The sequence below is a fragment of the Toxorhynchites rutilus genome, chromosome 2 (genome assembly GCF_029784135.1).
Source record: "Toxorhynchites rutilus septentrionalis strain SRP chromosome 2, ASM2978413v1, whole genome shotgun sequence".
NCBI lineage: Eukaryota > Metazoa > Arthropoda > Insecta > Diptera > Culicidae > Toxorhynchites > Toxorhynchites rutilus.
This window is the reverse complement of record NC_073745.1, coordinates 64,212,175-64,228,220: the sequence shown is the minus strand read 5'-3', so window position 1 is coordinate 64,228,220 and position 16,046 is coordinate 64,212,175. Positions and strand designations below refer to the sequence as shown.

The 16,046-nt window shown below is 40.7% G+C and overlaps 1 protein-coding gene across 2 annotated transcripts; it reads left to right on the top strand.

Annotated features, from left to right (window-relative positions):
• The first annotated feature begins 540 nt into the window (after positions 1 to 540).
• On the top strand, positions 541 to 9,222 carry LOC129770078 (deubiquitinase DESI2). 2 transcript variants are annotated; one of them, XM_055772701.1, is made up of 6 exons: positions 541 to 959; positions 1,623 to 1,716; positions 7,127 to 7,293; positions 7,354 to 7,495; positions 7,564 to 7,652; positions 7,716 to 9,222. In XM_055772701.1, exons 2-6 carry the CDS (start codon positions 1,675 to 1,677, stop codon positions 7,792 to 7,794), a joined length of 519 nt encoding a protein of 172 aa, XP_055628676.1. In that variant the 5' UTR covers positions 541 to 959; positions 1,623 to 1,674; the 3' UTR covers positions 7,795 to 9,222. The 2 variants fall into 2 exon arrangements, with proteins under 2 accessions (XP_055628676.1, XP_055628675.1); XM_055772700.1 differs by having other exon boundaries at positions 1,140 to 1,716.
• The last annotated feature ends 6,824 nt before the right edge of the window (positions 9,223 to 16,046 follow it).

Sequence of the window (16,046 nt, the reverse complement as noted above, 5' to 3'; positions counted from 1 at the left end):
AAACCCTTAATTATTAATGGATCAATATGATGGCAGAAAACTCAAGCAATAGGGAATGTAACATCTACTTGAAAATTATTTTTTCTTCATTCAAAAATGGTGATTTCTAAAACGGGACAAACCATCATCATTTTTCGAACAAACCATGATCAGAGGTGGAAAAACCATGATCATAATTTCTTTTCGAAGAAAACAATAAAAAATGCAAAAAGTTGAGCAATTTGAACGCCTTATGGTATTATTAGCAACTAGAAACTTGAGGCTTTTCAACAAACCTAAATCCGTCTTGATTTCATGTAATTTTCATTACGCAAAATCGATTTGCATTTACTAGTTGCGTGAAAGCACCCAAAATAAAAAAAAACATCATTTACCTTAATTATTTTGCAATTCTGTTCAGTTTATACATATATGAATTGAATATTCTGAACAAATATCCCAACACAACACAACGGAACCTACCCCTGTGACCCTACTGCCTTTTCGAAATTTCCCTTCCATCCTGACATTTGTTTTGATTGATAACTGTCAAAAATTTTATTCCCTGAAAAGATAGAAGGGGAGAGAGACAAAAACGTAAAAAGTTGTATGTGTTGAAAAGTCGACAGATTTTTAGTTTTTAAGATACGAAACTTGCATCCACGGGTACCTTAGAATCTCGCCCATTCTCGTGCTTCGCGTAGGGGAAGTGGTGGAGAAGCATGAACCAACAGAACAGAAACAAACTGATATTCAGAAAGAGTAGTTAATATCCATCGACTCTTCATCGTTATACATAAGGAAGGGCATCACAACGAAGGAGGCCGAGGACACGAAATCGAAGCAATCGTAATTATTCCAAACAGAAGCAGTAGTTCAAGGGGAAAGTCAAAATTTCACGTTCCTAATGTTTCCTGCGATGGAAAACTGAGATTTCCCGTCAGTCGAGTGGTTTCAAGTCTGTAGTTTTTTTTCTACTCGTAAGTATTGCTTTATTTCTGTTCTGGTGTTTGTATTGTTTGTATTGCATAGATCAACAATTTGTAGGGTATAGAAGACCGTAGAATTTAAGATTCTATTTGCATTCCTTGTACATTTTATTCATTTACATCAACAACATTTCCTTATTTACCTAATTTTCTACTCTCTCTCTCTTTTAGTTGCAACCTTCTTCTGTCCAGTCCGTCATTATTAAACCGTATTGAGCTAGAATCATCACCAGAAATCTCCTGCCTCACACATTGATCATATTTGGAATTTAGCATCACTGGCAAACGTAGAGCGAACATCATAGCGAACCTGGCATACACTGTCTTGTATAGAAAACTTTGGAGGGGCTAGTTCAAAATTTGACTATCCAGATTCGCGCCAGACCTTTTCATCAAATTCGATCCTTCTCTAGAGGCGAATGAACTGAAAAGTTTAAACCCTCTTAAAACCAAAAAGAAGAAGAAGAAATCCGATCCTGCTTGAAAACCTTGGCCTCCCGATTTTTGTTTACATACAAACACATTCACAATTTGGATCGAAAAGTTCATATCCTCGTTTTCTATTCCGTGCTACTGAACCTCGCGGCTCTCGGTGCTCCTATTGGATGTTGTGATGTTCTCGAACGGGCTTCCCTGCAACCTGCCCTTTCCTAGCTGTCTCGGGGTGCCAAAAGATAGTGGAAGCGACGAGCTGCTGCCGACTGCGATGGGGAGCCGCGAGCCCGTCATTCTTAACGTGTACGATATGGTAAGTTTACGCTAATTGTCTTGCCCCTCTCCCTAGAGTTAAGCCTTGCGTTCAAGCCACTATTAATTATTCAATTAAGACCGTGTCGGGAAATAAGGGCTACCATGGTTTGTGATTCGTAACTGTTGCTTTCGTCGAAGATAGTTTGTTGCACGCTTACATTGTACTCGAAGAAGGAGACAAGAACGTGTGGAATGAGTCATTGCTTCTTTCAAGGTGATCACAAAAAGCGCCCCATTATTTCTGCTGTATTTTGTTAGTTTTATTTGTGACATCGTTCGGAGATATATGATGTGTTCATATTTGTGGAACAAAGAAGGCGCAACATGCTTTATTCACAGTTATGGTGAACTATGCCCATAAACGGGATTGGTAGAGAAGAGGTAGGATAATGTTTAGCGTCCGTTTAGTACAGTAGAACAACGATTATCCGCGAGAACGAATTCCGTAGAAATTCTAGAGAGTTTCCCTAATTTTGTCAGATTAAATTCAACTTGTTAAATTTACAACAACTATTTGATAATGCCACGAAAGGTATATTGAGATTATTCAATATCATTCTTGAACAAAATATTGTCCCGTAATTTACCTAAGGAATGAAGGAAAACATTTTGTCTCCCATGACCGAATGGGTAGCGTCACACCTATCGTTTTGAGGGCTTCGTGTTCGATTTCAGTTTTTTCTTCAAAAAAAGTTTTTTTTCCGATTTGCAAAGGTACCCGTGTGTGCTCGAGTTTGGCACTCTGAATACAATGAAAACGTGACACACTTGGCATAGACATCTCATCTAAGCATCTAAATCAATTCAACATTCTCATTATATCAACTCATAATTCTAGAAAAATCGTTAGCCCCAAAAAACGTCAAGGTTATTCGGTTTGGATTGTTCAATTCTTCTATCAACTCATCTTTGCACGAACAAAACTTAAAAATCATGAGGTTTTTTTAATTCGTTTATTCTTACAGGTTCAGTTACATAAGTTTGAAGGAGCCGAATTATTAAATATATTTTTAAAACTATATAGAAACTATTTTCTTAACTCTATGGTTAGTAAGGTAGAAAACCGATTACTCGCGATGGACTCGAGTTTGGGTGACATATTTTTTCAGAAAAAGGATAGGATATAAGGAAATTGTTGCAATGTTGATGATCACATTCAATTCTTATATCTATTCGTCTGTCTATTGTGTATTTACATTTCAACTTATTCTACTGTTTATAGCAAGGGTATCAAGGATATAAGGATGTAGGGACAATCACACACGAAGATCGATAGCTTTAAGGAAAACGTATTTGGGACTAGGATTGGGCGATCTTTATAAAAAGATCGATCTTATTGAATCGATTTTCCAAACTGCGTTGGGATCGATCTACTGAATAAATCGGTACCAAAGAATCGATCTTTGCCGAATCGATTTTTGAAAAATTAAAAACTGTTTTTTCGATTCATCTGTTTATTCTATATTAATTCCATCTTTTCTTCAAACAGGGAATACAAAATTCATTTTTCTATTAAACATCAAAAGCATTTTGTTTTGTTTCTCAGCATGAAGACCACAGCCACATGGCATCCACCTTGTGCCGTCAGGTAGTCGTTTTATTGAAAAAATTAATTGAAAAAAGCATTTTTAGAAATTGAACAACCACCCAGCACTCAGCTGACAATGATCCCATAAAAGCCAATCAGGCCATACAACTGTCATTCAGTCGAAGCCGATTCTTGTTTTCGGCGCCAGTTCTAGAAAACAACCTTTCGCCTGTCATATATATCAACATCAGGTTCAGTGATCCCCTCAGTAGCTGTTGCTAGTTCATCACATCGATGTATACTGAAAAACAAATCTACAAAAAGATCGAAAAGATCGAAAGCAAACAAATCGATTTTCTCGATTTTTTCGAGTACGAAAGATCGATCCAAAAAATCGGAAATCGGAATGGAAAAGATCGATGTTCTAAGAATCGATTCGAGATCGCCCAATTCTATTTGGGACATGTAATCAAGGTCTAACCGAGCCAACACACTTCCCACCGGCACGCAGAGATTATTGCTGGCAAGATTGAAACGAAAGAGTAGCGCGTCTAACAACAGTGATTGGACATGAGTCGGGAGAAGGTGCGAATAAAGTCCCGACTCAAGTCCAGCATTTTGAACCATGGTTTGATGCTAACCTCAGGGATAATCGAGTGAAGCCACCGTCCCAATTCATCTTCGCTTCATTTACGATGCCAGTTAGCGATGGTATTTCTACGGGCTAAAAAATAAAATTCACTCAAACGCCTTTTTCACTCAAATACCCCTTATGGGCTCCCAAGTACATTTGGAATCGAACCAGACCCCAGATACCCGGACGGCATAGCATGAGTTATCGGTTTACCCAAAAGTTGAAGCTTTGGTTTTGCTGGTTTATACTTCCTAGAAAAGATGACCATCTCTGTTTTCTCCGTTCGATCCCTAGCCCAATGGCCCAGATTGGAAAATTGTTCAAAGTATCTTGTAAGGGTTCTTGCAGGTCGGATTCGTTTCATCCTACGACAGACACCACTCCATCATCTGCAAGTTGTCTTAGGCTGCAATTTTGGCAATTGTCAATGTCGCTTCCGTAGAAGTTGTACAAAAGGGGGGACTTACTGCCGAACCGAAGGCGAAAGATGAAGACCGACTCTACTCTCAGTAGATTCGCTTTGACTAAAACTGCTTCAGCAGTCGCCGTCAACAAAAAGTGACTTGATTAGAAAATGAATTGACTAGCGTTGACTAGCGAGAATGGCTGGTGAAATAGTCCAGTCAGTGGTTATTTTAACTAACGCGACTGAAGAATACAAATCTGCCTCTACATTTAACTGACTTCAATCCACACTTCCATTTTCCCCTGACACTAAATTTATACTCGCGTACGCAATCTTATTTTACGTCCATATAAAGAGGAACGAAAACTTGTTTCTGATGCAAAAAAGAAGTTACCCCATCAATGGACGGTTTATTGTCTACCCATCGTGAACTCAAACCAACGAACTTAGACATTTATCAAGTCCTCTCGTTAGTATTAGTAAATAGTGAGCCAAATAGCGCACACACCTCCATTCTGAGACCCAAGTTAATTTCCTTAAATGTTTGAGTAGAAATAGATATATGACAGGTAATAAATTGAAAGAAAACATTTGATTTTCTATCGATTCAGCAAAGATCGATTTTTTGGTACCGACTTAATCAGTGAATTGATTCCTACGCCGTTTAGAAAATCGACCCGTAAAAATAGATCTTTTTCTAAAGATCGCCCAATCCTACACAGAATGCATTCTCAGAATATGCGCGAAGTAGGAATGTAGGTGCAGAGCTTGCGCTGACGGGCAGAAGCAAAGCAAAAGAGAAATATCGAATAGAGCCTACCGCATCGGCTTTCATATTAGTAGATTGGTTGGGTATGATTGAACCATACTTACGAGTTGTTGATTTTATGCGTTACCCCTACAGAAAAAAGGTTGAGTACCACTGCTCTAGAGGCTCCTAACTTGAAAATTTATGCGGAGGATGGAGAAGCCCTATATCGGATGCTTGAGGCAGACCAGATCACGTAGACACACAACTGAGGGGATGCGACAACTTGTGTGATTCTTAGTAGCACGTCCTAGCCGGGCAGAGCCAGAAAGGAAAGGAAAGAGGGGAAGGTAGAAATTGGTGAATTTCGGATCTTTACCGAAATGAATTCGGATTTCCTCATACTCAATGGTAGCTTCTATAATCTTTCTTCCGGGTGGTGGGGGATTGCTTGCGGATGGTTCCTCTTCCTGGTGGAACCGACTACTTTTTGTTTTTTATAGAGCGCGGTCTAACCACCCGCTTTAGATTATGAAATGAATCACTTTCTGAAAGATCGTGATCCTTGCGGCATCAGTATAGCACCCATACTCAAGATCGCTCAGAGTAAGGCGTCGTGCACAAATTACGTAACGCGATAAGGGGTGAGGGGGGTCGAGGTTGCGTTACTTTCTGTACATTAGGGCGGGTTTACATTAGGGAGATCTATAGCTATAGATGGATTTATTCACGTGAAAATAGGTGTAAACGGGTGAGAATAAATATGATACACTTATTCGAGGTATATATAACTTGAATAAATTCAGCATATGTAAACGATTGTGAATTTCTCACTGGTGAGAAATCACTGAAGTTGGATGAAGTTCTACTTCAGGTGTATACATTCACCGAAAATATGCATATATTCATTATAGAAGTTCACGCTAGTGTAAACGATTGATGCGATTTCTATAAATCTCATCATATTTCTTCACATGAATATATCACTAGTCTAAACCCACCCTTAGAGAAAGGAAATTGCGTAACGTAGGGGGAGGGAGGGTTGTCCAAAATCCGGATTTTTAGCGTTACTTAATTTGTGCACGACGCTAACGAAACCGTTAAAATCTTCAGGCCAATTTCCTTGATTTCCTGTGCTTCCAAGTTGGCGAAAAGACGTCTGGTCACTTTTCAATACGAGAACAGAAAATCGGATTATTGGCAGTTCGCCTCCCGGCTGGGTATGGGCCATTTGGGTCATTTTATGGTGGCGGTCGTAGTAGGCGGAATACATGTAGCTTACAACGGCTCAAATTTCACGTTGATCCGTCTTGAAAAAGTCGTGCAGAATGGAATGGAAGAAAGATGCTAAAGTGACTCGTTATGCTGCAGATATGAAGAGATCGTGGAAAAAAATAGCCGCTGAGGTTGACTAATAGGGAGTTCAAACCTTGTTGAAAAATTCATCAAAATTGTAACGGTATAATTTTTTAAATATTTTTTTTTTCTAAAAAGAACAATGAATTATCTGCATGTTGATATCAAAACATTCCCGTACCTTTTCAAACCAATTCCGAGATACAATTGATTTGGTGATTCCGGATTCTGAATGAATCAAGGTTTACATCCAAGACCCTGTAGTCAGATTTTTGTTCGGAAACAGAATATTGAATTACTGGCAGCTCGTTTTCCATCCAGGTATGGGCACCAATTCATACTTTGTTCGCCCAGTTCGCACCTTTTGAGCCGAAAGATTGGTCACAGAGAGAAGACATTTTTTTTCAGAAAGAGAAAGGTTCCATCTCCAGGTTCGAAGATGTGATGGTATTGTAGAAGTAGCGATTACTGTCCAGACTAAGGTTTAGATACTGGCCGACCTGAGCAATGATCCGTCGCGAGTTTTAGCGTTGTTTTGTTACTCGAGATATGCCGAATTATTTTACAGAACCAATTAGCATTGAACTGACTACGTAGATCTCGAAGATGCATTTGTTCCTTTTTTTTGATAATCGATAATCGAGGGGAGCTATAAGCACAACCTGTTATGCGCTAACTGGTCGATAATGAATATTATTTTTGATGATATGCCACATGTTTTCTTTTCCACGCACAGTACTGGATAAACGAATACACGACCTCAATCGGGCTGGGCGTGTTCCATTCGGGTGTTGAAGTATTCGGTACGGAGTTTGCTTACGGAGGTCATCCGTATCCTTTTACCGGGGTGTTCGAAATTTCTCCCCGCGATCACGATGAACTCGGTGAACAATTTCGATTTCGGTAAGAAATAGTTTTTACTTCCGTTGACAGAACGATCACAGTTCCTTTTTTCTCTCAAAGACAAAGCATACAAATTGGCTGTACAGACTTCACCGAGGAGGAAGTCCGACGAATTGTTGAGGAACTGGGGAACCAGTTTCGCGGCGATCGATACCATCTGATGAACAACAACTGCAATCACTTCTCCGGAGCGCTAACACAGGTAACATCGATATGTCTTTGAATCATGCAATCACTCCATGCAAATGTAAACGAGAAATTGCATTCCAGATTCTCTGCGGGCAAGAGATTCCAAGTTGGGTCAATCGTCTGGCTCATTTCAGTTCATGCGTACCTTTTCTGCAGCGCTGTTTACCAAAGTAAGTGTCTCCAAAGTAGCCAACGTTCGAAACATAATTTACCGTTTGCTTTCTTTTCCGTAGAGAATGGTTGACCCCCAATGCCTTACAACAATCGATAACAGCCATACAAGATCGCGACTCGGATTCCAGTCCATTTTGAGGATAGCATGTAGCTAGTAGTAGTATTTCTGACAGCGCGCCAAGCATTGTCACTGGAGCGAACGACAACCATACAACAGTGGAGGAGGAGCCCAAATAGCACCAGGGTACAGTGAAAGCAAGACAGTAGCAGCGGTTAGACAGGTTGTGTTTGTGTTCTTGTTAATTTTTGTATAATCCATGTCTATGTCTTCTTAGTTATCCCACGCCATTTAGTGTTATTTGTATATTCGTTTTTCACGTGAGATGATGACCCCAATCATCACACATAATATCTTCGTTTGTTTTAGCTTAGCGATATGTTTTATCAAACAAAAATGTGTATTTCCTTTCTCCACCCCCGATATTATCTTACCAAAAAAAAAACCAAGAGAGTGTGAACACATCTGTAACATAAAAAACCTTTGACGAACGGGCAAGGGAGAATATTCGTTTCACATTGAACTTAATAATACATAAGGAAGCAACTAGGATAAGCGAACAAGCAACACAAGAATAATAGAGAAACATGTAATGAGAATTACCTATATAATATAAAACAAAGTCTATATTGAACTAAACAAAAAATAGTTGAAACAAGAAAGATTTAAACACTGTTTATACGGCAACTAAACACTAACGATATGAAAAGTATCTTACTGAATTTATCAGTATATACGTGTGGAGAGGAACACTCAAATCGCTCGAAACACTTATTAATGTATGTTTTGTTGAATATACCGGGAGGTCGACAGAGTTTATTCACGACAATTGGATAGAAGTGTTGATACGGAAACGAGGAAAAACGATTGGAACATTCGGATAAGATGGATTCTAACCATGACTAGTAGGGTAACAAACGTGAGCGTAATATCAACGAAACAAATAAGTATTTAACGTTGATACTATAAATAAAGAGAGTCGTTCTATTCGAAGTAACAAGCGCATAGACCAATTGAAGTTCGTGTCGCCCGGCAACAAATCATTTCCGGATAGGAAGCAAGTCAACCACTTCTACTTCATTTATTGAGGGGAAGCGAAAACAAATAACATTAAGTTTTTACTAATTATTCGTTGTGTCGTTTTTTCTGTCAGATCCATCACTACAAACGTCGAACAAAACCAACTCCACAGACAGACAAATAACATATTTCCTCTGAATTTATTTTTTTACAAAACGCGTGAATACACACACATATTATTATCTTACCCGATGATCATCATTGCGGTGAGAAGTGAAGGCAAAGTTACAGCATCCATAGTATTTAATAAGACTAAGGGAAAAATAAACCTAAACTGAGCATAGAAATCGAATCAGTGAGAACGAAGAAGCAGAGCAAACATTTTGTATTATATACTCCTTACCAACAAACAAATGCCATTTTTCTTCAACTCCTGTTTTATTATTAAATAAATCAATGAAATGAATAAAGATATTGACAAACTAAAAGGAGTGAGTAACGTCGAAACCCATACGTCCTGATGAGAACCTCCCGACTAGGTTTCCGTTCATTTTTAGTGAGTAAAAAATGGTTTGTACACTCAAGTTCAGATTTGTTCAGATCTAATAGAAATCAACGAAGGCTGTAAAATCATTTGGCCACATATGGTTAACCACAACAAAATCATTCCGGAAGGTGACTGGCTATGTGGCGTCGAAGATGGCGTCAGTCGAAACGTGGCAAGCCGACGCAAACCAGGATTGATGATTAGGCAGGAAATCTCTTACTATATGTTGCTCCCCTACGACCGAATCCTTAATTTGGAAGTATAGTGTCAACAAACTGAAGGAAGTAATCGCCCAAGGCTAACTTTGACTAATAGACGTGAGATTGCGTCCCATCAGGGCACTCACAGCGACAGTGGCTCGCAAGAAGCGCCTGGAGTTTGGTTGAGATGTTCACATACAGAAATCTGATAGTTCTGATCTAACACAAAGGGATTACTATTTGTCCATGTGTATGGTGAATCGAGAGAAGCTTGTGGAAGTCGACAGTCTCACTGTTAACCATTTTTTTAGATGATCATAATGGTGTTACATTCAAAATAGCTTGACCTAATTCGGATCATACAAACCATGCAACATCGAATCTTCGAGAAGTTTACGTAAATATAATGGATTTCTTTTTCTACAACTCAATATATTATCCCTATTTTCCATAAATTTTAGCCGTTTTCTTTCCAGTAGCGTAAAACAATGCTCTTAAAACAGATGGATCGACGTGGATTATAAAAAAAACGAATTCCACAAACAAGACGCCTTTGTTGTATTCTGAGTGACAAATTCAAGAATATGTGTATACCAGTGGAATTGGAAGCATGTCTAGAGCAGTCGAGTGGCATCGTCTGTCTTAACGTATGTGCTCGGATTTTTCGGAGACGAATGAATCAAAAGATTTAATTTGGTAACATCAGCTCCCGAGTTTTCCACGAGGAGACAGGAGTCCCTCGAGGTTCTGTTCTTGCCGTTACCCTCTTTCTTGTCGCCATGAATAGTCTGTTCCAGGTTCTGTCTAGGGGAGTCTTCGTATTTGTCTACTCGGACGACATTCTTCGGATGGCAGTGTGTGACAGCCATAGGATGCCACGCATCAGGATACTGGCATCTCCCAAAGCCATCGGCCAATGGGCGGCCGAGAGAGGATTTAGACTTTCAGCGCAGAAGAGCTACCTTATGGTGATTTGGAGCAACAGACATCAGTGTCCCAATTCTAGGGTCCAGCTATTCAGAAACTACACCCATCGCCGAAAAACGCTAAAGATCTTTGGAGTGTTGGTTGACCACAAACTTAGCTTCCTCTTCCATTTCGAGCAAGTGAAGAAGGGCTTGGATCTTGACTGCCCTTAGCAACACGATCCTGCAGCGGGTGGTGCATTTCAATCTCTCATCGGTGGCAAAACAATTCTGATTCGATGTGAATGACTGGAGGTTCAAAACTGGTCTCGTCGGGAACGGTATCAGGAACAACTTCCGAGCCGGGCGAGCTCAGCCGATCTGCTAGAATACTTCAAGGCCATCATAGCAAAAAATGCCGTCTCCATGAGATCAGATACCCGGACAGCTCAAAAGAACCACCAGAAGTTGGATTTAGGGTAGCGATGATAATAATAGTTTGACTTTCAACAAGAAACTCGCGGGCATCTGTCAGGTCCCCTGTTGATCGTCTTCGATTCGGCGAGCGCCATTGATGCCATCGTTGTATGTAGGGAATGTAGCGGCCGACCGATTTTCCGGAATGGGTCTCACCGGATCGCTTTTCACTCGGGAGGTGCTGCTCGACGAAGTGAAGTTGTGGATCACCAACTCTTTTCGTACCTTTTGGACCGAAAGGTGGTTCGCAGAGAGGGGCCAGTCAAGGGCTCGATTGATGGTTAGGTTCGATGTTGTAGAAAAAAAAAGAGAGAACGAATCCTGTCCAGATCAAGATGAAGGGGAATAAGAACACTTCGGCATCTCAAACGGCACAGCTTCCTCTCCACTAGCCTGGAGCATTAGTCCGGGGTCAGCCTTGCCATTTGGTCCAGCAAGCAAACATCAAGTTAAATAATGTTTGGAAATTTTATGATTTGATTTGTTTTCAGCGAAACCTTGCAGCAATGCCGTCGAAAAAGAGACCAACCAGCCCATGAGCATGAAGGCCTCTCAAATAAAGAAAAAAAAGACGTACACCCCTATTCTGTTTTTCTATCGATTCGAAATATTTCGAACGACTTGATAAAATTCCATTCTGTATTCCGTTCGAGTTGTTTTTGCATTTCGTTCGATCTTTTCTCTTCGAACATTAAATGGGCAAAACGGTCGAAATAGAGAATGCAAATTTATAACTTGAGCGAAACAACAGTTTCGAACGTAATACAAATTCGGCAGAATGTAGTACAGTGGTGATAGTCTCCGTCATAAAAAGGAAAAAAAAAATGACTGAAAAGCGCTAATATTTCAGCTGTAAGTAGGGGTCAGCGACTCTCGAAGTTCCTACATCTCTGCTCATTGTCAGTGGGGCTTAAAATTCGATTTTACTCGGTTGATAAACGTTAGGTATGTGCAACTCGAGTCCCCTGTCAGTCACCTCTGTCCAAAATCCCTGCGGATACCCCGTGGTAAAATCAACCTGGAACGAGCACCCTCAGTGAAGACCGGTTTTGAACCCCGGTGGGATCTTTGGTCGTGTGCAGACTGATACTGCCCGCGTCTGATCCAGAACGAGCGGGTGATTTATGAAATGCGGTATCTAGCCAGCTACATCTACATCAAAATATTATGAGAAATCAAGATCGACCGTGTTTTGATTGACGGTCGGCACTTCTCTGACGTCATTGGTGTGGCGACCTTTCGAGGACCTAAAGTCGACTCGGATCCCTATCGGGTTGTATGTAAGATTCGGGCCCGGTTGTACAACGTATTAAAATCGAGATCGACGAGGAATTTACGATTGAACACACAGCAGCTATCAATCGAAAGAATTGCTGAGGAGTTCAACCGCAAAGTTGTCGAGCCGACGGGGACTGGGAAGTCGCTTAAACGCGTCCCTCCCTTGGAAGATGTCTCTTCAGAGGAAGAACTAACCCACCTTAACAAGCCCCCCTCAAGAAAATTTGCAAACCTTTCCTCTTTCCTCCCTCAATCTCACGCTCACGCTTCCGATCAACTCCCGAACTTGCCACCCAGCCCTACTGATCTCGCTCCCGCTCAACCATCGACCTCGTCCTCCCCCTCAGATGTTTCCTCTCCTCGTGTCAAGGTCTATCCAGAAGATACACCTGGATCTGGCCCATGGATTGTTTTCTTCCGGCCCAAACCCAACGGGAAATCGCTCAACGTGATTCAGATTATGAAAGATCTGACAAAAAATTATTCCTCCGTGGTCGAAATTAGCAAGGTTAGACCGAACAAACTGCGTGTTGTCATGGCTGATTGGAAGCAAGCTAACGAGATTATTGTCGACAATCGCTTCGTTCTAGAATATCGCGCCTATGTGCCCTGCCATAACGTAGAAATTTCGGGGGTGATTACAGAAACGGGTCTGACGAGCGCATCAATAAAAGAGGGAGATGGCTGATGTTTTTGCTCTGTCCGAAACTTGGCTTTCGTCGCGAGATGATCTATCTTTCCACGATTTTAATACTATACGCTTGGACCGTGATGACAGATACGGAGGGGTGCTATTAGGGATCAATAAGCGCCACTCATTTTTTTCGAATGGACCTTCCACCTATTGGAGGAATCGAAGCTGTTGCTTGTCATGCAAACATAAGAGGCAAGGACCTCTGCATTGTCAGCTTGTATTGGCTTCCGAGAGCTGCGGTTAGCCGCAAGCAACTTTTTGACATGTGTTCACTTCTTCCTGAGCCACGATTGATCTTGGGAGACTTCAACTCTCACGGAACTGCCTGGGGGGAACAGTATGACGACAATCGTTCATTGTTGATATATGACCTTTGTAACAGCTTCAACATGACCGTTTTGAACACTGGGGAAACAACACGTGTATCTAAACCTCCTGCTAACCCAAGTGCTCTTGACCTTTCGCTTTGCTCGAATTCACTATCGTTAGATTGCAAGTGGAATGTAATCCAGGACACCAACGGTAGTGACCACTTGCCAATCAAAGTTTCTATCACCAATGGGTCCAATTCTTCTGAATCTATAAACATGGCATCTGACCTAACAAGACACATTGACTGGAAAAAATATGCGGACGCGATTACTCTAGTCATCAATTCCAGAGATGGCTTTCCTCCATTAGAGTAGTATAACTTCCTTTCTCGTTTGATCTATGACAGCGCAGTTCGCGCTCAAACGAAACCCATCCCAGGTTCCACCATTCGCCGAAGGCCTCCCAATTCATGGTGGGATAGCCAATGTTCCAAGCTTTATGTAGAAAAATCGAATGCATTTAAAGCTTTTCGGAAACGTGGAACCCCTGAAAATTTTCAAACGTATTTAGCTCTTGAGAATCAGTTAAAAAATTTGATCAAAGGGAAAAAAACGTGCTTATTGGCGAAATTTCGTGGGATGTTTGTCACGAGAAACGTCAATGAAAAAACTATGGAAAGTGGCTCGAAACATGAGAAATCGTTCTTCAACGAATGAAAGCGAAGAATATTCACATCGATGGATTTTTAATTTTGCACGGAAGGTTTGACCTGATTCCACTCCTGTGCAAAAAATAGTTCGAGATATACCACAAGATAGGTGCGATCTTGATTCCGAGTTTTCGATGGTAGAATTCTCTTTTGCTCTCTGAACGAAATTTAAATTAAGTGTCCAAAAACTTTTGTGCCGCCTTAAAAGGTCAACCAACCATCCAACCAGCAAAAAGTGGTTTACGCAATAGAGAAAAAAAAACCTCTTTTATCTCCACACAGACCAGTTGAATTCCGAACGAGAAAGAGATCAGATCCAATATTCCAATCCATTTGTATAAACGTGAACGGTGATTAAACCAATTTTGAAATTGTTAAATCGAAGTCTTTGAAGAAAATTACATCGCTAAGGGTGAAATAAATAAAATCAATATCGTGAATTAGTGCATGTTCGAAATCTTCGCAACGATTTATAAAAGGTGTCCGAAAATAGCGCGAGAATTGCGGTGCGCTTAATCTCAGTTCGTGGCTGAGATCGTAAGCTGGAAAATTCACTTTCGATCCTTTGGGCCGCTCTAGGAAGCGGAAGAAAATCCTTCGTCCCCGGACCCCCTCTGGTAAGCCCCCATCATTTGGTCCTTCGAACCGGATCAAAGGAAACCCCCAACCAAAGAGATTGATTGCGGTGAGTACAGCGTTTATTGTTTGCTGAGGCGTTGGCAGTTGATTGAACCCGAGCGAACGAATTGGTTATCCTGAGTTCCTCTTTGTGCGGATGATTCACACATATCAAAGCGCAGTGGTGTATAGAACAATATCCTAATCTGCATAATCTATTGCGCTGGAGAAGCAACGGTGTGTTGAAATAAAGATTTTGAGAAAATAAATGAATACAAGAATATCCGAATATATTATATGAAAATATATATCAAATTGATTATTTTATTCTGGTGGTGGTGAGTGGTAAGCGTATCGCGTAGGTTGATACGTCGCGTCGGGAAGGAGATTTCGTACGAATTAAAACGTATCAATCTCGGTCAATCGTTTCGTGAAAGGTGTGACATTTCGCGACGGGAAGGAGTTTATCGTTCGATTTGTGTCATTTCCTCGTTATTTAAATCGCGTAAAAACGGTATGCCGCGACGGGAAGGATTTCGTTATCGAATTACGTACCGTTTTCGATTAGTATTTTTCGCAGTCATATAAAGTGGTGGTAGTGAAGTGCATTGGTACAGTGAAACACAATGACGTCTAAAATAGAAAGGAAGTTGTCAGCTAATTTGATTCAACGTAGGAGTTTATACGTTGTGCGGGATGCTGTAGAAAAATTTATCAATGGATTTGACGAAGATCTAAACACATGCCAGATACTTATTCGCCTAGAATCATTGGATCGCGTTTACAGGGAGTTCCTGGAAATACAATCGGAAATAGAACAAGGAGACAATCCTGAAAATCTGGATACTCACATGGATGAGAGATTAGACTTCGAATCACGATATTGTACAGCGAAGGGATTCCTTCTGGCGAAACGCACGGGTACTGATACTCAACAAATGATGAATAATTCAATCAATGAAAATCAGCAGATGTCCTCGAATTTTCAACTTCGTCTACCAAAAATTGATCTTCCAAAATTTAATGGTGATTTTTCCCATTGGCTATCGTTCCGAGACACGTTCAAATCAATGGTTCATTCAAATGCAAATATTCCAACCGTAGCAAAACTACAATACTTGCTACAATCTTTAGAGGGAGAAGCCCACAAACCTTTTGAATGTGTGGACATTGAAGCAGACAATTATGCATCGACCTGGGATGCTCTTATGAAGCGTTATGATAACCGACGACTGCTTAAGCGTCAACTATTCCGTGCCATTTACGATCTTCCGTCCGTGAAGAGAGAATCACCACAAGAATTACATTCATTGATAGACGACTTTCAGCGACATGTGAAAGCTTTAGCGAAGCTTAATGAACCCGTGATACATTGGGATACTCCGTTAGTGAATATTCTCACGTATAAGTTAGACTCCACGACCTTACGAGCATGGGAGGAGAAAACTAGCAACGTCGATGATGTTACTTATGGGCAGCTCATCGATTTTTTATACCAACGTGCGCGAATGTTGAAATCTGTCTCAACTGATATGCAATCAAGACTATATCAACCAGTTCCAAACAAGGTGG